The 25794-nt window shown below is 39.0% G+C and overlaps 2 protein-coding genes across 6 annotated transcripts in view; one reads left to right on the top strand and one right to left on the bottom strand.

Annotated features, from left to right (window-relative positions):
* The window catches only part of tm9sf2 (transmembrane 9 superfamily member 2), a 17424-nt gene extending 8761 nt beyond the window's left edge, over positions 1–8663 (top strand). Inside the window, exons 9-18 of one of the 3 annotated variants that reach the window (XR_010916397.1) lie at positions 160–268; positions 531–663; positions 1427–1546; positions 1635–1692; positions 1775–1934; positions 2094–2245; positions 3586–3697; positions 4338–4509; positions 5810–7138; positions 8529–8663. Coding sequence is in view for 1 of the 3 variants with exons in the window: in XM_067527581.1 (XP_067383682.1) it covers positions 160–268; positions 531–663; positions 1427–1546; positions 1635–1692; positions 1775–1934; positions 2094–2245; positions 3586–3697; positions 4338–4509; positions 5810–5877 (1084 nt within the window). In the remaining 2 variants the exon portion in view is untranslated. Of the gene's footprint in view, positions 1–159; positions 269–530; positions 664–1426; positions 1547–1634; positions 1693–1774; positions 1935–2093; positions 2246–3585; positions 3698–4337; positions 4510–5809; positions 7809–8314; positions 8415–8528 lie in introns of those variants that run through there. The other 2 variants (XR_010916395.1, XM_067527581.1) reach the window with 2 other exon arrangements.
* Positions 8324–25794, bottom strand: pcca (propionyl-CoA carboxylase subunit alpha). Of its 3 annotated transcripts, XM_067527517.1 has the most exons (23): positions 25693–25794; positions 24356–24433; positions 24029–24076; positions 23734–23802; positions 23128–23241; positions 22940–22993; positions 22105–22236; positions 21221–21257; positions 20464–20542; positions 20002–20104; positions 19691–19785; positions 18530–18680; positions 17726–17869; positions 17268–17342; positions 17099–17167; positions 16920–16995; positions 16608–16821; positions 14505–14607; positions 11425–11523; positions 11213–11266; positions 10375–10515; positions 9481–9558; positions 8324–9232 (listed from the first exon to the last, which is right to left on the bottom strand). In XM_067527517.1, the coding sequence occupies exons 1-23, from the start codon at positions 25744–25746 to the stop codon at positions 9164–9166; spliced, it is 2136 nt and encodes a 711-aa protein (XP_067383618.1). In that variant the 5' UTR covers positions 25747–25794; the 3' UTR covers positions 8324–9163. The 3 variants fall into 3 exon arrangements, with proteins under 3 accessions (XP_067383618.1, XP_067383628.1, XP_067383637.1); XM_067527527.1 differs by lacking the exons at positions 24356–24433; positions 25693–25794 and having other exon boundaries at positions 23939–24051; XM_067527536.1 differs by lacking the exons at positions 23734–23802; positions 24029–24076; positions 24356–24433; positions 25693–25794 and adding an exon at positions 23338–23588.

The raw sequence follows: 25794 nt of genomic DNA, 5'->3' as shown, positions 1-25794 counted from the left end.
TATTATATATTCTACATGTCAAACAGTACATATGTCCTTCACTGTCATAACGATATACAGTATATGATAATTCTACCCATAACTCAACCCTGTTGTCCGTCAGCTAACCTGTTGAGTCCATTAACACATACTGATACTGTTTTGTTTTGTTTTTCTCAGCATAATGAACTCATTGGTGATTGTGTTGTTCCTGTCTGGAATGGTAGCCATGATCATGCTGAGAACTCTTCATAAAGACATCGCCAGATACAATCAGATGGACTCCGTGGTGAGTCCCTGACTCTGTGGCTGATGGGAAAACTTTGGCGCTGATGACAGATAATTGCCCATAGTTACAGCCAAGATTAAAAGCACTTATGTACCAGCCACCGTTTCACCTCTGGGACAGTAGCACTGTTAACAGTCTGCTGTTTGTCTGAAAAGTTACGTGTCATCATCCATTTAGTTTGTATATGTCACAGAAATAAGCCTGGTTATTTTCAAAACTACTGAATCTCTCCTAACATTTATTTATATGTGTTGGTCCTCAGGAGGACGCCCAGGAGGAGTTTGGATGGAAGTTGGTTCATGGAGACGTTTTCCGACCTCCCAGGAAGGGGATGCTGCTGTCGGTTTTCCTTGGCTCTGGAACACAGATCTTCATTATGACCTTTGTCACACTTTGTATGTCTTACTTAGCCTCTCCAAAATTACTAAAAACTAGAGTGACACTGCCTGACAGGTGGCTCCTGTGATGAGGGGCAAAAGAAGTCCAGCACAAATGGTGGATACTGATGATGAGATTAACATCCCAACTTTTTGTAAGCACAGTGATTCCAGTATCAGTATTTGTCTTCTGATAAGTAACCAATGGTGTAAGAGTCAATGTCAGTGATGCATTTGACATCATTAAGAAACAGCTTCTCTGAATTTTAGATATGCCAGTGTATTTTTAACAGAAACCTCTCCAGCTTTGTACATATCTTGGATTTGTGAGAGTGTTTACTATATATTGTTTAAGTTTAAATACACGAAGGCCCAGAGATGCAAAACACAACTGACTTTCACTTAACTGAAAACAAAATGTTTTATGAAATGTTGTGCAGTTGTATTGTTAGTATAGTGGTCCTGAGAGCTCAATGCACTAACGACCAAACAAAGAAATTGTATTTGCAGTGCATTTATGAAATACTGCACATGTTGTCAAACTGGCAAAGTTGTTTGCTTGTGTTTTGGCTGTTTACATATGTTTCCTAGTGCATTGAGAGTTGGAGTGCATTGAACTTTCAGGGCCACAATAGATTATGCATATGAGCCAACATTTCATAACTCAGATTTCAAACCCTTTCACATCACTGAGATCCACCTACACAAATTCTGTGTCTGCGGGCTGCTAAAGCAACCTCCCCTAACTTAAAATTCTGAAAAAGGAATCTCCCCCCTCTAGTCTTTGCCTGTCTTGGGTTCCTCTCTCCGGCGAACCGCGGGGCTCTGATGACATGTGCTGTGGTTCTTTGGGTTCTTCTGGGAACTCCTGCTGGATATGTGGCCGCTCGGCTCTACAAATGTAAGTGAGGAAAAAATATGGTTCCTAATGTTGGAGGGACAGATGTGTTGTGATCTCTAAAAACCTTTTATTCTTGGTTTATTATCAGCGTTTGGAGGTGAGAAGTGGAAGACCAACGTGTTACTGACAGCCTTCCTATGTCCTGGGTAAGGCTGTTAAAGCTGGTTCACACAAAACACTGAGAAAGCACTTGATCCCTCATCTGACAACCTGTTGTTCTCTGCTCAGTGTGGTTTTTGCAGATTTCTTCGTGATGAACTTGATCTTGTGGGGTGAAGGTTCTTCAGCTGCTATGCCCTTTGGGACCTTGGTAGCCATATTGGCTCTTTGGTTCTGTATTTCAGTGCCACTTACCTTTATAGGAGCATACTTTGGCTTCAAGAAAGTGGTAAGTGAACTTCAGTCCCAACCGTCCTCACGCCAGTGCTCATTTGTTATGTAGTTTGACTGTTTTTCATGCCTGTGGTGGTTGGCAGAAAGAATGAGCTGATTGAGCATGTCTTAATGCACCTGTGTGAATGTGTACTTCTCTCTCTGATGGTTTAAGGGTATCGAGCACCCAGTACGGACTAATCAGATTCCTCGGCAAATCCCAGACCAGTCGTTCTACACTAAACCTTTCCCTGGTATCGTCATGGGAGGAATTCTGCCTTTTGGATGTATATTTATTCAACTGTTCTTCATACTGAACTCCATCTGGTGAGAAAGTTGTGGTTCCCTTTCAGACACTTCAGATACAACACATGTATGGGACACCTGGAGACACTTTTAATCACGTCGTAAAGGCTGGTGACCTGTGGTGACGTATGTGCAACCGGCATGCACATATAAGCCTCTATCACTACAGTTCCCTCATTTCTTATGCACTTTCACCTCGGTTACCTTATGCTTTCAAGTTGAGTAGCTACTGCTAGTTACCCCTCTCTTCACTCCTCAGAATTAGTTTAACTGTTCTTGTTGGTGTTGGCAGCAACAGCCTCAGTTGTTGTTGTTTAGCTGTGCTAACTGAACTAACCGCTATAAGCATCACTGCGGCCTCCAGAAGGACTCACTCCACCTAGCTGGATGCCTAGAGGCTGCTGCAGCAAGGATGCACTGTTGCCCTTCTTCCATTGGCACTAAAGAGGAAGATATCTTCTGTTCAGGGGACCAGCCCCAAGCGGTGTTGCACCACCAATTAACTCCATTCAAGGGGACAGTTTACGAATCCCTAGTGCTGCTGTAGCTCCCTGAACGTTTTCAAAATGTGTCGAGGCAGTCTTGTCTCCTCTTTGGGGAAAAATGTTTTAAACACCTATCTAGATGACTGGGCTCTGGTAGCAACCTCCAGAGAACAGGCAGAAGAACAGACAAACTGGCTCCGTCTCATGTTTGGAGATTTGTTCCATGACCAGCCGAGTGTGTCTTTTCCACAGAATTGACGCTTTTCATCGCTGCTTGGCTCAGTTTCGATTGGACACAAACTGAGCTTGCGAATATTTTATATTCTGCAGACTTTTGTCCGGTTCTACAGTCTGGATGTAACAGCTTCTCCAGTGGGTCATTCTGTTGTTTCTGCTGCGTCTATGATTGGGGATCTTGTCCCTGGGTTTGAGGGCTGTTAAGTGGGGTCTGAGTATATGTCCCATACTTGTGTTGTACTGAGTGAATTGGTTATGTCTATAACCTTTGTTCCCTTAAGGAGAGGAATGATGTACAACACTATGCTGCCCTACCTCAAGACCATCTGGGTGAAAAGCAGCTTTTGAATTGAGGGGTGGTATAAGGCTCTGTGGTGACAGAGCCTTATATGTGCAGGTGGGGCTGCAACCTTACAGTGGGAATGAAGGTGTGTTTAGCCAGGCCACACGAGGGTGTTATGTCCTACACTTGTGTTGTACCTCGGTTTTCTTCTTCAGGGAACACAGGTTATAGACATAGACATTCGTTTTCCTACTAGAATCAGTTCTGGAGAGCTTATTTCAGAACTTGCATTTCTGTTGTGTGATTTATTTAAGCAGCTGTATTTATTTTTGTTTATGTTTATTTGTGCCCTCCAGGTCCCATCAGATGTACTACATGTTTGGCTTCCTTTTCCTTGTCTTCATCATCCTGGTCATCACTTGCTCTGAGGCCACAATCCTGCTCTGCTACTTCCACTTATGTGCTGAGGTAAATGTCACCATCAGCAATCATGTCATTATTTATAAGGTTTATAAAGAGTTTGATCTTACGAATAGTTGAAATAATGTACGCTGATAAGTGTACAGTGCATCCAGAAAGTACTCCCAGCACTTAACCTTTTCCATGGTTTGTTAGGTTGCAGCCTTATTTATTAAATTAAAGTTTTTACTCAAAGTTCAACAAATAATACCCCATAATGACGGCTTAAAAAATACCACAACCTGATGGAGCTTGAGACTGCAAAGCAGAATGGGTGAAACTACCCATAAATCAGTGTGTTGTAATTGGTGCTGAAGGTGCTTCAACAAACAATTAAGCAAAGGTGATGAATAGTTATTTACATGTGTTGTGATTGGTTTTGTTTTTTATTTTTAATAAATTTGCAATGATTTCAAACAAACTTCCTTCATGTTGTCATTATGGAGTGTTGTTAGTAGAATTTTGAGGAAAATAATGAATTTGATTCATTTTGGGATAAGGCTGTAACATAACAAAATGTGGAAAAGGTTCATTGGTGGCAATACTTTCTGTTTCCGTCCATTTAATTTTGTCCTGATTCGTGTTTCACTCTTACTCGTTAACTCCTATTTAAACAGTGTTTGTTCCCGTACATCTCCTCTCTTCACAGGATTACCACTGGCAGTGGCGCTCCTTCCTCACCAGCGGCTTCACTGCTGTATACTTCTTGGTCTATGCCATTCATTACTTCTTCTCCAAGCTGCAGATCACTGGACTGGCCAGCACCATCCTGTACTTTGGATACACCATGATCATGGCTCTCATCTTTTTCTTGTTCACTGGTAAGTTAATGAGAAAGAAGTTTTGGATTGACTGGATTTTTTTCAAATTAATTGTTGTTGATTCTTAGTTGCATTGTTGTTCATAAGTTTAATTGTGTGGGGGGGGGGCTACTGTCAGGTTTATACATATACACCAAAATCAGTTTAAGAGTTGAAAGAGTGTACAACTGGGATTCGGTTGAACACCACGCTGGCACAGCTTTGTTTGATGAGCCTCTGTAATAGCCTGCACTACATACCACCCACAGATTGATGACTGGCAATGGAGTAAAAATATAGAAGGATCAGCATTTGATTAAGCTGTAAGCTATTTTAGCTGATATCAGCAATTTAAAAAATACGAACACATTTTCCCTAAAGCCCTTGGCAAGAACCTATCTTACATGTCTTTTCTCTTGTCCCCACATTTCAGTCATTTGCTGGGTGTGTTTTTGTGGTGGAAAATGATTTGTCAGCTAATGTGTTTTCCATCACATTGTCGTATGTTGTGCAAAACACTTTACCCCCTGCTTTTGTGCAGTACACCAGGGAATGGTCCTGCATGGTCTGTAGCAGTAACTAGTGGTCATGCAAGGTCATGCAGGTGAATTCCACATGATCTTGCAAGTTTGTTCAATCCCTTTTTTTTTTTTGGTGTTTTTGAATTTATGTTCATTGAGGGACTGCACTCTATTATAGGGCAATATATATAAAACATGACCAGCCATACCCATAGCTTTATAAATCTGAAAATTAGTCTGTTCGTTGTCTAATTTTGTGAGTGATGGGAGAAGATCAAAAGTCAGGATGCTGCAGAAACATAAACTTTTTTTTTATATATTCTCCATGATTCTTTTAAATAATTAAATGTTAAATGTTTAAATAGTTAAATGTTTAAACTTGGAAGATGCTGTAAGACAGGAGCTGGGAAGAGATGCTGCAGGAAAAGCCCAGGGATCTGAAGTAAAGGCAATTTGGCCCATTGATCAAGTCATTAGTCATTATCAAATCATAATAAACATTGCAACGAATAAAAGATAAACAATTGCATTGAAAAAAGGATATTTTGACAGGTTTGTTCTTTATAATTTAACATATGCATAGTCATGTACAACAGTCCTAGCGGACATTCAGCCAGGTTACACTATTAAACCTAGATTATTAGTGAAACATGTTACACCACTGGATGAAGTCAGGTGATTTATAAGAAAAACTGCATTTTCCTCAGTGAGTCCTGCAGTGGCAACAGCTTGAGAATTACAATGCTAACATGTGAGACATATAAAGCTACTGCTATTAAAGCTCTCTGCTCTGTCCCCAGGTACAATCGGTTTCTTTGCCTGTTTCTGGTTTGTCACCAAGATCTACAGCGTGGTCAAAGTGGACTAAAGGATCGAAACACAACAGACTATAACATATGGCTGAACATTGCTTTCTCCTCTCATCCTTTGGAACACTGACCTCTGTCAAACTGAACTGAACCTCGCCCTGAACCTTTATCTCTCTCTCTCTCTCTCTCGCTCTCTCTCTCTCTCTCTCTCTCTCGCTCTCTCTCTCAGCAGCCTCAGACTGATGCCATTCTCCTTGTGTTGTGTGTGGGCAGGTGTAAACTTCAGTTGTAATGTTGTACAGATTGTCATTTTTCATGTCAAGCTTTTTTTCTGCATTTTTCTAGACCTGCCCTCTGTGTTTGCAGATGTAATTAAACAGGAAAAGCTTTGGGCGGGGGGGCTGTCACTCAGACCGATTGTGTTCACAGTCCACAAATGATAAGCCCTTTAAAAAAAACATACTTTTCATATATTTTGCATGAGTTATTTAAACAATTCATGCAAAAGTTGTTTAATCTGCAGTGTGTATGTTTGTGTGTGTATGTGTACAGTTGCATATTTCAATACTGTCAAAATAGGTCAGTACTCCTCAGTATTTTTACTGTATTGTGAACACTCGAGTCCACTGCTGACAAATTTGCAGAGGAGGTGCAGGTTCAGCTTTCAGCTCTGTAGAAAGACAATGTGACAGCTTTCATAATGCAGGACTAGTTGTAAAATCTCTTTCAGAAACTGTTAGAATTTGGATCTAACAGAAAGCCACAGTCCAGTCACTTAGTGGTGCTAGTGTCTGTTCAATTAAGGGCGACACACACCAGGGGTATCAGCTGTTCAGAATGCAGCCCTGTCCACTAGAAGAAAGCGGCAGTTCATTTTCCTTAGCAGCTTATTTTGTCTTCTCATTTGCAGCAGACATTGAACGCATCATGCTATGATAAAACGCTCCTGCACTGTCAGTCCCTTTAGGAAATGTGAGGCAGTAGTTACAAAAACCCATTGAGGTTGTAATACGTAAAAAAACAAAAAAAAGTACGTTGAATTGATCATGTTGACTTAGCATTTTAAAAAGTTGCTGCGAAAATAGCCAGGGGAACATATGCAAGTTCAGTGTCAGACTTGACTCATGCTTCTCTTATCAGCCTTCCTATTCGGTCTGCTCACATCTTTATTTTCAGCTTTTGGCCACACAAATTTCTCCATACATAGTTCACTTTATCAAAATTCACATTGTACTCTCTTTTCTTTTGTCCCCAATCGCAACACTCAGCAGGTAAAATGTAAACAAGTGCTCCACGTCCCAGGATCAACACTGAGACCAGGTAAAACTACAGAACAATACAAAGGAACAGCACAGTTTTTTTTTTTTTTAACAGTTGTCTTTTTTGTTCCTTTGCATTAACAAAGATTCCATTGCAATATTTATTGCATGGATTTTGCTGCCTTACAATATTCTGAAATTGGATGGATTTTTATGTACTGTTTCAGGTGCAGCTGGCTTTCAGTAAGTGTGTTTTTACATTTTTAAATTGAAACATCATGTATGAGTAGGGTTTTGGTGGTAGAGTTTGAGAGCACAACCTGTTGATTTAACTGAATGTAATTAGTAATATATTTGCGAGATTTTCTTTAGCATTACCAGTTTAGTCCATGCTGTGTGAATTTTTTTTGAAGGGAAATCGTATCATAGTTTTTTTAACAGGTCAACATGTCATTACGTGTGGTGTAAGCTGACCACCATGAGAAATCCATATCTCCAATGATGCTTGAGATGGCTCATTATGACACTTTTGCTCCCACGTTATGTACCAGAGGCTTCAGCTTTTGATTTAGACATTAGACATTTTAAATGTCTAAATAGCTTTTTCATAATGTAAAAATGCAGAGTAGAGAATGTAACAAATGAGAACGCTGTGAATGAATGGACACATTCTTCTAATGAGTTTGAAAGTGGGTTTGTGTTTCTTTGTCTAATAAATTCTTTTCCTCTGACTGTTTTTTCCCTCTGCTCTTTAAGTGGCTCTTTTTGAATTGTACACGAATGTAACATGAGATTTCTGCAGAACATTTACAATCAGACTATTATGTTCATGTTATCAAAAGCATCAAGTTCAGTAGCGTAAATATTGTTTTATCAGTAACTCAGTAAGATTAATGCCCAGAGAAATTACTTTCAATGCATTACTTTACCTGAATTGGCTTAAATTTGAAGCATTTTTTAGGCAAGTACTGTAATGACTTTGTATTTTTCCACTTTCCTTCAACACTGTCAGAAATGAGTTTGTCCTATGCTTTTTTTTTCTCAACATGACAGTGATTATATGCACAGATTCCTGAATTTTAACCCATCACCACCTTTTAGATCAACTGTTAGGCCCAGCATCACTGCTGGATAGTTGTTGTTGATAGCTGTTAAATCATCATCATGCAAAAGTCATGCATTTTGTTTCTGGCAATGTAGATTAATTTTTTTATTTTTATTTATTAATTCACATCAGCTTCATACATCATGGCAAGACATCTTTTATTGCCACTGACAGTTCATTCAGACTCATCGAGGAAAAGAAAGCACTTTATTAGTTGTAAAAAGTCTTTTAGGTTAGTTCAACCAAATTGCAAATTTTATTACTACCTTACATTAAGTGGCCTCCAACTATGTAAATTGTGTCCTCTGACATAAACCACTCATACAAATATGGAATTTTTTCGCAGTGGTCCACACCTGTTGCAGAAGTTATGACCAAAGAGACGGCCTTTCTTCAGATGGGAAAACACATGTTTCACATCTAAAATGCAATGTTTGACATTTTTGTGTATGAAAGTTTCCTGCAAATAAATAGGCCCATGTGGTGATTTAAAGGGCACTGATTATGTTAAAGATCAAATCTCACAGTTTCTTATGAACAGATGGAACTAACCAGTCTTAACAGAACAATTTAGAAATAGGTTTGTGTGGTTAAACGGAAGATAGTAAATCCAGCTTTGTTCACCAAGTATGGACAAACTTCACACAGAAAAATGGAAGATATTTAGGACAAGAATATAGTTCCACTGCCTGTCTTCATTTTCTCCAGTGAGGTTCTGAAAGATCCATCTGCCACCACTCCAGTACAAAAAAAATGAATGGAATTTGCTGAAAAATTCCGCAGCAGCTTATGTCCTGCTATTGCACTGGAGAGGCAGCAGACATTCCCTGTGTAGATCTCTCAAAAACGTTGGCATATAAACTGAAATTGCAATCTACATCTGCCTTTACAACAGTCCATTTCTCAGTGTGCGTCTTCATCTGTGTAACTAGAGAGGAGTAAAGCTCATATGTCGCACATCAGTGGGCAGAAGTTTTTCTTCTATTCAAGCTCTACCAGCAGGTCTCCCTCTCCCACCGTCTCCCCTGGCTTGCAGTGGACACTTTTAACCTTGAAGACACACACACACACACACACACACACACACACACACGGTTTGAACGTTAAAATACGACAACTGAAACCAACCATACAGCGTTTTACTTTATCCTTGTCGGAGTTAAACGTATCTACTCCTTAATTTGCTCCCAACAACTGCACTGGCATCAGTCAACTGAGCAACTCACTCGATTAATACTACAAGTCTAAGAATGAATCTTTAATAACTATTAACGGTAACTCCACTGTCACCCGGTTACCTTTCCTTGCTTGGCAGCTGTCAAACTGTTCTGCATCTTCATGGCTTCAATCACACAGATCTCCTGACCCTCCACAACCTACACACACACACAACACACAGTAACAGTATGTAAGAATGATGGCGTGTAATATTAGAGTTCAGTCCTTTGTTTTAACTAAGCAGCATATCATGAAAGATGCATTACAACACATGTAAAACACAGATTAGAACATGGTTTCTGTCTAGAGGCTTTTTTATGCACATGCTGTGTTGAGAAAGCCAATTAGAAACCTGGTTATAGGTATAAATGGCAGAGAAATCAGAGTTTTGTGGAAGAAATTTACCTGGGAAAAATGACGTGTACTTAATTCCCTACCATGACTTCAGAAACCAGCTTTCCTGTTTACTTGACAGTTAAGAAATCAGCCTTCCTGAAATAACTAATCAGGTGATAGTTGGCCAAGTCAGTGTAAACACACTGAATGAGTTTCCACTGTTCCACCGGGTGGAAGGAATTTGCTCCCGTTTAGCTATGACAGCATTAGTGAGGTGACTTCCTTCACTCCAAACTGGGAAAACCTGTTTCTGTATGGAATTGACTGTTCACAGCAGCAGCTAAAAAGCACAGACATAATGTTGGACCCTGTTGCCTAAATATTGTGTGCCGTAGCATGAAGTGCTTTTTATGAGAAGACAAACAGCTTAGTAGGTTTTAAATGTAATAATATGGTTTATGTGAACTACTGCTGGGTAGCTGCCAAATTTAAGAATGATGTCTACCATACTACCAGATTTCTGTACCTATTTTTACCACAGCTCACTGACATTCTCCTTGTGTTTCAAACTGCTATAGGTCTTGTCTGCAGGTAAGTAATCTTGACAGCATTCACTCATACAGACTTGGATGTGTTACCCTATCTCCATGCTTAATTGACACAGCCACCACTGTGCCTGGCATTGGTGAGCGTAGGATGCTGCTGGTGTCTTCTGGAACTTTCTCTGGCATATAGGAGTTCAACTCTGCAGCCAACTTGGACAAAACCCGGAGCTTAAACTACATGAAAAAAAAAAATAAGAATAAAAAATATGAGTCTTCATTAGAAGTTATTTATACTGGAATGAACAAAAACTGATGGACTGTGCTGAACAGGTGAATGCTGTATATGGGCTCATTGAATATGGAATAAACCCTTGTCCTCTGGAAGATTTGTATACTACTGTTTAATATTATTATTGTAAGGATGTCTTCACTGATTTTAAACTTGGTGTTAGTTTGGGTAGTGCATGTACACAAATGCCATTAAACTTCCCTTTGACTTTCCTATATTAAAATATCGCTCTACTTTTTCATCACTTGGAGGAACCTTCAGTACAGATCATGTTATCTTGTTGGTCTTACTATGGAGTTTGTAATCGTGGTCAACCTGGTTTACCAAAGCTCCCCCGGACGACATCATCTGAACTCCTAATAATAAAAAACTCCTTTGGTTGATGTGACCTGGAGACGTTTTTCAGCTAGAAGCAGATAAATTGGGAAGTCAAATGGAAGTTTAAAAGCATTAATGTACATTTACAGCCTAAAACAAACCCATAGAAAGCAAGTTGAAAACTGGTGAAGTCATTCTTTAAAGATTATTTCATAGATCAGTTTCAAGATTCAGTAATTTGTGCAGCCTGCTCAGCCACCATGAGGACAGGAGACTCTAAACCTGTAGGACTAACTACAATTAGGTGCAAGAAAGCATCCTTACCGATGTGCCCAGGTACTGTAGGACTATGTTTCCTGAAGCATCTCTGGACAAACACTGGAACAGATGGAAAAGTATATTGCATCAGCTGTAGTGCAATACCTAAAGTCTACAACAGATCTTTGGTAAATTTTATCATTTTAATTTACCGTTTCCCTAGCTCCTACTGTGTGTCTAGTCTGAAGGAAAACAACCTGAACGTGTATGTGTGTTACCTGTAGTATCCTGTTTGTGCCATTAATAGTGAGTGGCAACAGTGGCGAGGCCAGGTTCCACTGTCCACTGACCTTCACCTTTCCTCCATCCACCTCCACCTACACAAACAAACATGTTATTCTCTGATCTGGTGCTACAATGATTTGACTTATTAAAAAACAACAGTACCATACGACATGTGCATCTTGCTCTGCTGAGTGATCTCTGTTTTATCTTCTGAAAGATGTGGATGGGTTTTACTGTTACTGTTGGGTGTGAACAGTTTATATACAGGACCAAAGAAAAAATTTCCCCCTTAGTTTCTGCACTTAATTCAACTTTATTTATATAGCGCCAATTCACAACAAAGTCATCAAAAGGCACTTTACAGAATAATGTCAAGACTATAAAGATGTATAGAGAGAACCCAACAATTCCCCCTTGTGCAAGCCCTAGGCAACAGTGGAGAGGGAAAAGTCCCTTTAACGGAAGAAGCTTCCAGCAGAACTAGGCTCAGGGTCTTGACTGGTTGGGGTGAGTGGAAAGTGAAGAGAGAAAAGAAAAAGAGCAACAAAAGCAACAACAACTGTTTTTCCAGGCTAAATGATTTTTCTAAATTTCTGGAACGCCACTTCCTTCCTAACTTCCTTTCTAACTTTCATGTCGCCTGTTTAATTTGCATGTTTGCCAACTATACCATGGAGATGCCTCTTCTGGTTTACTGCCTTCTTTTTCAGAGGGGCAACACTATCAAGTATTTTTCGTAGTGAGGCTGCAGAATTATCAACAAGATAATCAACTTGTGCAGGAGTAACATTAAGGTGGCTACTTTCCATTGTATTGACATATGGTGAAGCAAATGATAAAAAAATATCTTTAAAATTGTTTACAGCTTTTTCACTTAAGCACCTGCTATAGTGGAATTTTTCCCTAACTGTTGTATAGTCCGTTATTGTAAATTCAAATGTTATTAGAAAATGGTCAAACAGAAGAGAGTTACGAGGAAATATTGTTAGATTATCCGTTTAAATGCATACGTTTATGCACTATACTGTTTACATGCTGCTCTTTTTTACACCCTTGGCACACTTGTCTGTACTGTACTGTAAAATAGTATACAGTAGGTTTACTGGTCGGCACTGTCTTAGGCTCTGTGTCCTGTCCTGTGTTACTTGCGTTGTCTGTCTACACTGTCTGTCTTCTGTCTTTACCGTTTTTCGTCTGCACTGTTTGCACTAGGTTCCACTCGATGCACTTTACATAGCTTGTGTTGTTTTGTAGCACCTTGGTTCTTGGAGGAACGTTATCTCGTTTCTACTGTGTACTGTGTACCACTGTGTATAGTAGAAATGACAATAAAAGCCACTTGACTTGACTTGACGTAAGGACAAGGTCTAAGGTGACTCTAAAACAGTCTAATTCAAGACAATTGTGTGGCTGGTTTATTTACATTTTGGGAAAAAACAATTGAATATAATAATGAATTAAAGGCAGTGTTGAAGCAGTTACTGTCAGCATCTACATGAATGTTAAAGTCACCCACTATAATGACTTTATCTGTACTAAGCACTAAATCAGATAGAAAATCAGAAAATTCTATCAAAAACTAAAAATAAAAAAATAATATTGTTTTTTAAATTTTCCAGTTTGGGTGTGAAAGGCTAAGAGTAAGGCTCTCGATTGAGTTATAACTATGTCTAAGGATAATTGGTAAGCTTGAGTGACAGATTGCTGCTACTCCTCCACCTCGTCCTGTGCTTCTAGGAACATGATAAAGACTTGGGGGGGGTTGACTCATTTAGACTGACATATTCTTCCTCCTGCAACCAAGTGTCAGTAAAACAAAATAAATCGAATTGATTATCACTTATTAAGTGATTTACTAACAAAGATTTAGAGGAGAGAGATCTGATATTTAATAATCCACATTTAATAGTTTTGGGGTTCTGTTCTGTAAGAGGACGAGTTAACTTTTAATAGGTTATCATGATTAACTCCTCTTATGGTCGTTTTTGGTTTATGTAATTTAGTTAATCGGGGAACAGACAGTCTCTCAGAGTTGTGGTGGGTGACAGTTGTAAAGATACTGTAGAGAGGCGTGTAGGACTGGATCTCAGCATCTTAGACATCCAATTCTGGATTGTCATACTTTTGGTTGTCTAATAAAACCAGCCATATTTCTGGATAAGAAAGCTGCACCATCTAAAATAGGATGGATGCCATCTCTCCTAATCAGCCTAGGTTTTCCCCAAAATCGTTTTCAATTTTCTATGTAGCCCACATCGTTTGCTGGTCACCACCTAGACAGCCAGCGGTTGAATGACTGGCCAGACTTGGCAGGGGTCCAGAGAAAACTACTGAGTCAAACATTGTTTTGGCAAAGTTACACACCGATTCAACGTTCATCTTATTGGTCAGATCTTTATGAGGCAGTTTATTTTTTTCCTGCTGTTCATCTCATTTTGTGGTTCTATCACAGGCTGTGTTCAATTGTGTTTCACTGTAATGCTCTACTATGTAAGCCTTCATCATTAAAAAAAAATACAGATAAAACATTGAATTTTTTTTTTTTTAGTTCTTTTAAAAATAATTCAAACTTCATAAAATCCCAATTTTAGCCACACCTGTTACTCTTCTACTTTACCAGTTAAAGTGCCTGAGCCACCAGGACAAAAATGATTTTGGCTCTGCAATTGTGTTTCAAAACAAAACTAAACGGAATTATTTGGTGACTAGCACATGACTTGTTTATGAAAGTTCAAGATTTGACGTTGGACTTTCTGGTCTTAACTTTGGACTTGAGATTAGTTTCTGTTGACTAGGGTAGTATGCAATTGAGACTTACTTGAGACTTCCAAAACAATAACTTTGTTATTCAGCTCCGGACAGTGTAAATATTTTAACCACATCTTGATATTTTTATGTTCAAATATATTGGGCTGGCATACAGAGCCAAATTTAGGAAGACTGTGGCTGTCATAATACCACTTCTTGACACTGTACATAGATTATCATCACAGCTTTGTTTTTGTAGCATGAGGCCTAATGGTGCAGATTCACTTTGTCATTCACAGAGAGCATGAACCCATTAAATACTCACAGTATAAACATTTCCTGATTTAGTGACCTCCACAGTGTAAGATCCATCCCCCAGCTCCACACAAAGCTCCCAGTGGCTACTTTCCACAGGGGTGGAGGACACTCTGCAACACACACAGTTCATTTGTAAACTATAAAAATGACCAAAGCATCAGAGCTGCCTTTTAATGGTGTAGCATAGACAACCCCTATCATTTGTTTACCAACCTACAGATGGGATTCGAAATGTACTTAACTATGCTTTATAATCATGGAACCATGCGTTTCTAGTTTCTAGAAGCTTGTAAAAAGCAAAATCTTTACAAAGTCTGTCAGAAGTACAGGGGAAATGTTGATTATCTCAGAAATAAGGTGAAAGTGCACTACTAAGTAGTTTGTAAAGAACAGGAAGCTAAAATGGCTGACCAACACCTAACAACAGTCAATGTCTGGTAACACAAGGCAGCTGTGGTGGTGTTGTTGTATGTGAATGTTTTTAGGATTGTCTGTCTGTACCTGCATCCTACTGGTTCAACCTCACTGAATCATTAAAGAATGTAGCAAGACATGAACAGTTCTGATTCAGGACCTCAAGTCTTGGGAAATTTGTGATTCCTTACCTCCTGAATTTTCCAGCCTATATCATTTTTAAGTTGTATCTATAGGTTGTAGATTCCAAGCAACGTTCCATGTGCTTTGGATAAAAGTGCTATATATGCAGACCACATCCAAAGTTCTTTTACGATTACAATTACTGTATTAATAATCCTTTGTTAAATCAACTTACTTCTGCAACTTGTGTAGAAGGTGTGTTTATCAGTATCTCTTGGATTTCAGACCTTATTTTTATTTATTTTTATTAAAATAAATTTTTAATTTTATTATACATTTTTAATTTTTTTATGTTTATGGTTCATGTGGCCATAATTTCTGAGGTTGGAAATTGCAAGGTTGCTCAGAATTCATGGGGGATTGGTTAAATAAACTGTTTTAATTGCAACACTGTAAATTCCTCGTGGGGCTGGGAGATTTACAGTGTAGTCAAATACAGTCACAAGAAAATGTTGGAAGTTGCTGTTTGAAGTTTTCTGCATAAATAGTTCATGAAATGTTATGTGATCTTTAGCAAAGTGAACACAGACCCAAATATCAACATAGACAATAGTTCTAAGCTGATAAAACACAGTCATGATCTTTTACGTTTTTTATGCAACTAAACATCAACTAGAGTCAGGTGTTCAATAAATGAAAAGAGAATCAAGGTTTGGTTTAGAGCTAGCTTAATTTGTAAAACCAAAACAGCATCAATGTGCTATTCAAAAGCAGCATAAGCTAATGTAAGGCATGCCTGCAAAAAATAAGATTTTAGAAGAACTATGATCAAGAGATGTTGATTTGCATGTTGTGGGGAAAGTGCTACAAAGTAATCTCAAAGACTCGATTACGCCAAAGGCACAATGCAGAATGCTCAATGAGGTAAAAGACAATTGTCAAAGTCCACCTTGACATTTCTCACTACAACTGGGAAAATGTCTTCGGGGCAGATGAAAAAAAAGGAATTATTTTTTTTTTTTTATGGACATCCCTCACTCCATTTGGCTTGGTAGAACAGCATACCAACAGGAAAACAAGAATGAAGTTGGACCATGTGACAGTGTGGAGAGGAAATAAATTCCCAATTGTATCAAGGTATCCTACAAGATAATGTCAGTCTGGCTTTCAGGAAGCTTGGTCTGGGTCTAATAACGCTGACCCTATAAATTGAAGTAAATGTAATCTGACTGGGCCATTTTAAAAATTGCCTTTTAGTTCCCCAAATCAAAAATTAGTTTGAAAACAGCAGAGCAGGGGTCCTTGAGGACCAGGATTAAGAAGCACTGCAATAAAGAATGGTGCAAAATTCCTCTGAATGTTGTGCTGGTCTAATCCACAGCTATAGAAAGCATTTGCTCAACATTATTGCTGCCAGTGGCTGTTTAACCAGTTATTAAAACAAACTGGACGTTCCTTTTCCCACTATCACTTTGTAGATTTAAAAGCCATATTCAATGAAAGAAAGATCACTACGACGAAAAAAAACACCACCACAGAAGGTGTGTAGCTGGCCAATGCTTTGCATCCTCACCTCAAGTTGCCCAGAACCTTCTGTAATCGAAGCTGAGCATTGATGTAGAGTGCTGCTGCAGAGCCCAATAGCTCCCTGCGCTTGTCTGCTTCCAGCTGGTGGCCCTTAAAGCCATCAGGGTAAACCTCTGGCAGAAAGTTAGTGCTTATGTCACCAGAGATAAAGCGAGGGTGGGTGATGATTTCCCGCAGAAGGGGAATATTGTGGGTCACACCTGAGAAGAAGATTATCAAACTTCATTACATAATGAAAAGAAGTAAATTAATCAAATGTGACTTAGCTGACATTCACTAACAAAATCTGATTGTCCACCTCTGATAACGTAATTATCCAGTGCGTCCTCCATCCTGGCAAGGGCTTCAGCTCGTGTAGCTCCATAGGTAACCAACTATAAACGAGACCACAGACACCGTTGACAGTGGCAGCATCTTGTAATATACTTACAAATATGAAATGTCATTTACTAAACCAGTTTGGTTTGACTGACTGACCTTAGAGATCATAGGATCATAGTAGATGCTGATTTCACTGCCCTCCTGGATGCCACTGTCCACACGCACCTGACAGAGTGAGGAGAAAATAAGAAAATGTTCACAGGCTGAGTGGACTGTGTGTGAGGAGAATACCAGTAACTACAGTTTTACCTCTGTCTAAACTTACATTGCTGAGGTTAAGTGGCTCTTGGTATTGTGAGAGTCGTCCAATGGAGGGAAGACCAAAAGACTTGTAAGGATCCTAACAGAATGAACGACAGAGAAATGGAAGGACAAATAGAAAATACGCAAACTTTTTTGATAGTTGTTGGGAAGTTGGGAAGGTCAAAGCCAAGTGTCACATTCAGGTGGGATGTATAAGGCACAGCACAACCTACAGTAATAATTTTCTTGAAGTAAACCCTAAAATATACAGGTCTGCATTGTTGGCGTTTAGCACACAATATTTAAAAAATGTGGTTTTGTGCCTTAATAACTAGAATGTTCTAACACTGCTGGTTTAAAAGTGCCTAATCCATGATACCTTTAGAGTCAAGTCTCAACATTGAACATAAACAAACACTGTCAGAGATTTCTGTTACAAACAAAACCCATATACAATACTACAAGAAGCGACAAACACACCTCAGCGTAGACACGACTCTCGATGGCCCAGCCATTTATTGGGATATCTTCCTGTTTGTGCTGCAATTGGTAACCCTTGGCAACCCTTATCATCTGCTCCACCAGGTCCAGGCCTGTGATGCACTCCGTAATTGGATGTTCCACCTGCAGCCAAAAGGTTAAACAGAGAATATACAAGTTTCTAAGTAGCTGCTCGGTTGTCATGGATGAATGATGATCAATGAGGTCTGAACTTGGCCAAGTCAAACTCATGCACTGACGAAAAGAGGGAGATGTGGTTGGGGAGCATGTTAGTCTCAAACTTTAACGTTCCAACTATGCATCCCAGCATCTGGGGTGCTTTGCCATTACTCTACTTGCTTAAGATATGCAACAGTTGACTGTTGGAGGTGGACATCTCTACATTCACCACGGACATGATCCCCCACAGTGAAAGAGCATCATCCAATATTACAACTGATGTTACTGGTTTACTGGAGTGAAGACTGAGGCGTTAACGATGTCCTAGTGGAAAGTGAAGTCAGATGATCCAGACTTATGTAACCATTCCTGCAGTTTACTATACTGCTGATAATGTCCTTCTGTTCTCTCCTTTGTGTTATATTGCATCTGTCTTTGGCAGCATTCTTTTGTGTCTTTTGGTGTTTGTAGTACGTTTGTTTTTGTAGATTTCCTATATTCTGCACTTGAAAATAAAGTCTTTAGTTCTTTAATGGGTAAAATGATAAGAGGAAGATGTAAATGATTCAGAGCTGTATATGCTCACATAAAGACAGATCCACTGACACATAGATCTACACAGACCTGTAGACGTGTGTTCATCTCCAGGAAATAAAAGTTCTTCTTAGAATCCACCAAGAACTCCACAGTGCCAGCAGAGGAGTACTGCACTGCCTTAGCAAGCTGTACTGCCTGCTCACCCATGGCCCGCCGTGTCACCGGGTCCAGAAAGGTACTAGGGAGTCAAACCACATACCATAATCAAAATTCTCCACTGAAATGAGCTATGCCAAACCCATTTTAATACACACAAAAAATCACTAATGCAAAGAGCCCCCTATCATTATTGTTGACTACTACGTAGGCTGTTATACTGTATGAGGTACTACTGCAAGATATAATGAACATTATAAATACTGTAGTTTTGGCACAGGATACAGGCTTTTGCTTAACTAATCCTCACATACTGAGGAAACCTGGTGAGACACTTGAGGACGTTAATTAACCATTTTGAGGCCTTTCCCAGTGTCTCCTCTCTACATTTGAACCTGATGCAGATAATGTGCTGTAAAGATGACAAATCTGACAGGATTAAACTTACTTTTAGTTGTACAGGTTTCCCTAATAATAAATGTATTAATTTTTGCAACACAGCATACATAGTAAACTGAGCTAAATGGTTACTGTACAGTAACCCCACACTCACAACACAAAAATAAGGGAGCTACTATGCAGCTGGCAAACCATAAAACCTAGAATAGGATTTAAAACCCTTCTTACATATAAAGCTCTAAAAGGTCAAGTTCCATCATATCTAAAAGAACTCATAGTACCATATCATCCCAACAGACCACATCGATCTCAAAATGCAGACTTCTCTCCTGTGGAACCAGCTCCCAGTTCAGATTGGGGAAGCAGACCCTCTCTACTCCTCTCACCCTACATTTATTTGTCACCACCATATAACATTAACTTTGTGTCTTTTCTCTTCATAGTTGTCTTCTCCCCCTCTGTCTCCCTCCCCCTGTCCCTTTTTGTAGGAGTCCCTGGCTTTGGAGCACTGCGTTTTCCAGCTGTTGGGTTTTCTCTATATATCTTTATACAGAATGTATTATGTATGTATGTATGTAATGTAAAATGCCTTAAGATGACTTTGTTGTGAATTGGCACTATATAAATAAAATTGATGTCATGACCTGTGAAACAGATTTTAAACATTAAGAGTCATCACAGTTTCTCACTAACCTGGGAGCCTCTTCCACCACCTTCTGGTTCCTCCTCTGTATAGAGCACTCCCTCTCGTTCAGCCACAGAGCATTACCATGTTTATCAGCCAGCACCTGCAAGAAGCACAATGGTTTCTTTTTTGGAAAAGAAGAGGTAATAGAGATTTACTGTGTGTTTTCCTAGCACATCAAATGGTCATAATGATCCATAACATTCACACAAAATGTGGTATTAAACTAGATGCCCTGATCACAATCCCTGAAGAAGAGCTACATATTCTCCCTTTAATCTCTGTGAAGATCAGAACACTGTGTGCCTGTGTGTTCTACCTGTATCTCTATGTGTCTGGGGTTGTCTATGTACTTCTCAATGAGCAGCCTGTCGTCTCCAAAGCTTGATGCTGCCTCTTGGGATGAGAACCGGAAACCTTCCCTGTTAAAGCACACACCAGTTAATAAAAGGTCAAAATAAAGTGTCAGTATTTCCACATATACCAAAAAACAAAACAAATCTTTCTCTCTCTCTCCACACACACACACACACACACACACACACACAAACACACACACACACACACGCATAGAGAGAGGGAGGGAGAGAGATACATATACATTAGTCAGGAAATATTCTGATCAACATCTGAAGGCAATGCAAACAGCTGATGTAAAAAAAAAAAAAAAAGCACCAATAATACTTGTACTGGGTAGTATTTGCAGGGTATTGAGCAGAACCAGAGAACCTGTAAAAAAAGAAAAAATGAAGGTGTGCGCAACATGACAGAACTACAACACCTTGTCTCCTCATCATTCCAAGCGATTCTCATTCCTTTCCCTCCTCCTCCTGCAGATGCCTTGATCATCACTGGGTAGCCTAGAGACAGCATGAATACAAACCACAGCCACAATGTTTAACTTGGCTTTTGTAAAAGTTAGCTTTCACATTAGGTGAACCACAAAACTCTGACCACAAGTCCAGTAAAGAAATAATAAGGAGCTCTCTCTCCTTGCATTCTACTCCACTGCTCCAACTATTTAAAAAGTCAGATAAAAGAAAAAAGTCTGTGTGAGGTAATAAGTAAAAGATTTACATGCAAAGCCATTTATAACACAGCAATTTGGTGATTTCAATGAGAACTTGTTTTTTGCTTTGACTGAATCATTGGGAAATGCAGTCATTTTCCCCCAAAACGTTTTTTTTCTTCTGATAATGACAAAAATGACCACAGCAACTTAGAGCAGCTTAGATATATGGTCTATAGAAGAACCAAAATACAGAGAGCAATATTGTACATTTTAACTCTACTACACATTTCTGACAGCTTTAGTTGATATACAAATATAGATTTGCAATACAAAATAAAATTAATTACTGATAAATGATACTATACTGCATCAATGTAGTAAAGTTAGTGCATAATAAGTAAGCGTATAATCACGGAACCATCTCCTCTGGGTTAGAGACACCATAAAGACGGCAAATATTTCTGCAGTGAAGGAACTAGTGTGTTTCTGTTGTGTCAAACACATGTGTAAAGAAGTGATCACTTACCAATGTCTTGTGCAATCTTCACAGCTTCCTCAGCAGTCTGGCACATAAACAGGACTTATGGTTACTGATGAACCAAATCTAATTCTTTTCAGCTACTATGCAGTAATGGTCTCTTCAGATACATCTGAACGTACAATTCTATGTACAGCAAGAGCTTTCCTACTGTAACCTACTGCATTTTTGTAGTAACTGAACCTGTAAACAGCGCCTGTGTCTAGTTGCCATGCTGCTGCAGTTCAGTGTATCCATTTAAATCATTGCATGTGTGTTTGACTGGATCACTTAAGCTGTGGGTGAAGTAGAAAAGTGAACAATCTCCACCTGGAGTGAATACTGGAGTAGAACATGGTGAATGGATAAGTCAGGAAACACAATGAATTTTCTCGTATCGGTCGGTGTCATCCACTGCATAGAGACAGTTCTAGATGCTTTCCATAGAGCAGCTCTGTGCTGCCCTTTACTGAAGTAGAGAATTTGCCAAAGGGGCAACTCAGACCTCAACCTAAGACCTTAACTCTACTTTTTGTGACTCTTGTTCAGCTTATTGTAAAATGGCCTCACTGGTGCCTCTTATGGCCAATGAAAATTTACAAGTCTGATTTGACTAGAGTTGGTCAGTAAGAATAAGAAACAGGAAAAATCACATTTGGAAACCAAACTAAACAAATGACAGATTTTCTATAAAGTTAATCACACAAATTAAGAAATATGTGAATGTTAAAACGTGTCACTTTTCTGATTTTTGATCACATTAATAAAATTTAAAAAATTACTTGAACTTAGAGGCCCACCCCCACACACATTTGATTTGCATGCAGTGACTGTTTTTGTGTTTCTAGGAACAATCTTCTAGGCTTTGAATGGGTTGAACAACGTGCCCATACCTTGACAACTCCATCAAATCCGGGGATAGTGTTGACCTTAGCAGCCTTAGCAATCAACTTGCTTTCGATTTTATCCCCCATTGCATGGATAGCATTGGTGTCTGGGCCAATGAAAGCTACACCCTCTGCTGCCTAGCAACAAAACAAAAATTATACAATGAGATTAAATGTAAAATACAGCTAGCCTAGTTACTTTATCATATTATTTACAGTGTAGAACCCGGTTGCTGACAATAATGACTCACTGCTGATCTCAGCAGGAATTTGTCATTATTAGGCAGAAAGTACTAATCTTAGCAGAAAATGGTCCTTCAGACATAGATGCTTAGGCAACAAGGCTGGTGGTTAGAGTTAGGAAAAGACTTTATGTGGTAAGCAACAGAAACCTTCCAAAAAGATTAACTTCAGGAAAAAGTTGACAACTTCCAGCTGAGATATAAAAATCAGCCAACTTCAAAGATATTTACAGGTCACCCAGTGAATAGCACACTCCTTTTCTTTAATTTAAATAATTTACCTACAAGTATCACCATTTCATCTTATATCATATAAGCTCCTTATCAAGCACTTCATGCATGGTTCTGTTACTTCTGAATAACAACTCTACCTCTTTCGCGTGAATATACTCTTACCCAGATTGAAAAAGCCTGGAAATATAATAACCAGCTATGTGGTGCCAATTCTTAGGCATAGTCCTGTTAAAGACTTTTCAATAAAATAGCAACAAGGTATTTCATCTCTTAAAAAGAAAATAAACTTGCATTTGTCTGACATTAATTATTTTATAATTTAACTCATGGTAGTAAATGTGTAGCTAATTCTGTTCATTACTCACCAGTCTCTTTGCAAACTCTTTGTTTTCAGAGAGAAATCCATAGCCAGGATGAACCTTCACAAAAGAAAATGAAGCGCTTATTCAATTAACTACAAACACAATGAAATTAAACAGTGTGTTGTCTTCATGAGCATCAGTGCATGACATCTCACAGCAGCTGGAGTATTTAGATTTATATAAATGCTTACAGCTTGTGCTCCAGTTGCTCTGATGGCATCTATGATTGCATCCATGTTGAGGTAGCTCTTGTTGGTAGGGGCAGGGCCAACGCACACTGCCTCATCAGCCATCTTTGCATGAAGCTACATACCCACAAACACAGGAAGGTTAACTCCAGACTGTCACCTCAACAGTACAAGGTGAAATATACGATTGGCACTCACTACTTAAATACACACCTAAACTGTATTCCTCATCCTTCTGCATAGAGTGAGCCTCCTACTGCATGAAGAAAAATCTGCTTCATACATACAGAGCAGATCTTTTCTTGATGCTACACATGCTAATCACTATTCCACTCTTTATCTCATATGCAGATTTTACGTTCCATTCTGCTTATGCTTACTGTACCAGGTGCAGCTGAAAGGTTGATAAAGCTAAAAATCTAATGTAAAATTACAATTGCAAAGATGGACTTCACCTACAACAAGTGGTAGCTCTAATGAGGTTGTTTTCACAACACTCCCCTGGGTCCTGCTTGTGATCTCCCATGAAGACCGACTAGCTCTTGCCAAATAGTTCCCAATATTCAACTCAAAATTCTAAATACCAGATGAACACAGGTGGAAACTCACTGCACTGGAGTCAATGTCACTGTGAACAGCTACAGTCTGGATGCCCATCTTCTTACATGTCTTGATGACCTAATGGTAAAAGACACAATGGTAACACTGATGCTTCTCTCTACAACCAGTGTTAATTATCACGATGTGATTCATCTTGATAGCTCCTGTTTTCTTGTTAAGTGGAAATGTACTATTAATGGAACGACCAAGTTACTAATAATGATGATTTTGCAAAAGTGTTCAAAGGCTGCTTTATGGGGGATCTCTCTACAATCTGGTCCTTGTGTTTGTCCACTTATATTACCCTGCAAGCAATCTCTCCTCTGTTGGCAATAAGGATCTTTTCAAAGGTCTGTGAAAGAAAACAAAAATGTTACCACTTTTTATCACTAATGAAAACTAACAATTGCACAACTACATTCAGCAACACTACTTTCCTAACCTCTCCAAAACCTGAACATAGCATTTTTTTCTTTTTAGAAATCCGTTACTTTCCTTAGCTGTGTCGCATTACATCTTGCCTTATATTTTTACAGTTTGACATTTATTTTAGAGTCAGTAGGTGATTGTTGGTGTAATTAATGTTCACAGTCAAACAGGAAGAATAAGAAGACAGCTTCATATGCATTACCTTTTCACTGGAATTGTAAGCTGTAGAATACTGGACCTTGCTGTGCATTGCACAACATCTGGAGTGGAGTGTAGCATACTGAAAAAAAGCACATACAGATAACTACATCTGGTTATATCATTGCTTTAATTATTAAATCAGAGTAGCTGTAGCTATATGTAAGTCACCTATTCATTTAACTCACTAGCCTTACACAAATAAAACACTTGTTTTATGACCTCCAATGCACACTTTACGCACAGACATAGGTACTTTTTAAAACCACTTGTAATGCATTATTCTCATTTATCATGCATAGAATACAAATCCATATTTTTGATTAAGGATCAGTTTGCTTCAAATTACTCTCCAGATTTACTGCTCTAAACACTGCTTAAACAATGCTGATCCTTCACAGAATCTTCCAGTTTAAGAGCCCAAAGCCAGAACAAGCATTTTGATTTGACAGATTTGAGAGGACAGATTTGTGTTAAGCTCCAGTCACCTTTAACTCTACGCAAAATACATTAGTTTAATGCTAAATGGCATATGAAGGGTAAAGTGATCTTACTGACAGGGAAACTAGAATTTTTTACTTCTGAAATTTAATGGCTAAATGGCTAGAAGGAGCCAAGAGATTATCTTCACTCAGCCCCCTCCTAGTGGGTTGCTCTAGTAAAACAAGTCTTTTTTGGAGGTTCAAGTCCACACAGCTTTGTAGGTTTGGACTCCTTGTAACGGATCTACCAGGGAATTGCCCTGACACGACATATAACGGATCTGTAAACGGGAATTATTTCACGAAATACAGTTACAACCATGCTAACTTATTACGTGGCTTTACCACGTTCCTCAGCTGGAAAATACTCATGATGGCCAAGATTAAAAAAAAAAAAAAAAAAAAAAAAAATGGAGTCATGAGTTACAAAAAATAAGTTACATTTTGTTTGATGAATTAAAGTGACGCCATGTATTAAACAGTTTGAATGGACCATGTTAGCAGAGAACAAAATTATTGAACAACAGCGCAAAGCCATCATGCCTTGTTTGGAGGACAAGCCGTCTGTCTGACATCACGTCAACTTTATATTTCATTTACAAGAAACGCACCTGTCAAGCTGTGAGTTGAACTCTTTTCATAACTTTAACAACGTGGTTACTAGTTCCCTCTTATCGTTTAAAGAAACTGTTTGTATTAGCTCTCTGTTTAGACGCTTCAGGACTGCCCCTCTCCTCATCACACAGTAATTAGCACCAAGATGCTAATAGCTGTCGTAAGTGTCGCGTGTCATTAGTAAACACAGAGCAGTCAGTGTGTGGACGCAACTCGCGCGGAACAGAAGCTGTGGTCAGCTCACCTTTACAGAGAAGAGCAGCCTGCTCACTGCTGGACAGACACTGTACGCCGCCATCTTGCAGAACTCTGACGGTCAACCAGGGTGACGTGATGACGTTTGGGG

This window comes from Channa argus, chromosome 1 (assembly GCF_033026475.1).
Source record: "Channa argus isolate prfri chromosome 1, Channa argus male v1.0, whole genome shotgun sequence".
Classification (NCBI taxonomy): domain Eukaryota; kingdom Metazoa; phylum Chordata; class Actinopteri; order Anabantiformes; family Channidae; genus Channa; species Channa argus.
This window is presented reverse-complemented; position numbering and strand designations above follow the sequence as displayed.

Bases quoted from the DNA above. Each gene is read 5' to 3' on its own strand.
- pcca (XM_067527517.1), bottom strand. From the start codon at position 25,746: ATGGCGGCGTACAGTGTCTGTCCAGCAGTGAGCAGGCTGCTCTTCTCT. The intron at 24,434-25,692 runs GTGAGCTGACCA...GCTTTTTTTCAG, and splicing joins GGCTGCTCTTCTCTGTAAAG to TATGCTACACTCCACTCCAG. The intron at 16,996-17,098 runs GTCAGTCAGTCA...TCTCGTTTATAG, and splicing joins ATGATCCTATGATCTCTAAG to TTGGTTACCTATGGAGCTAC.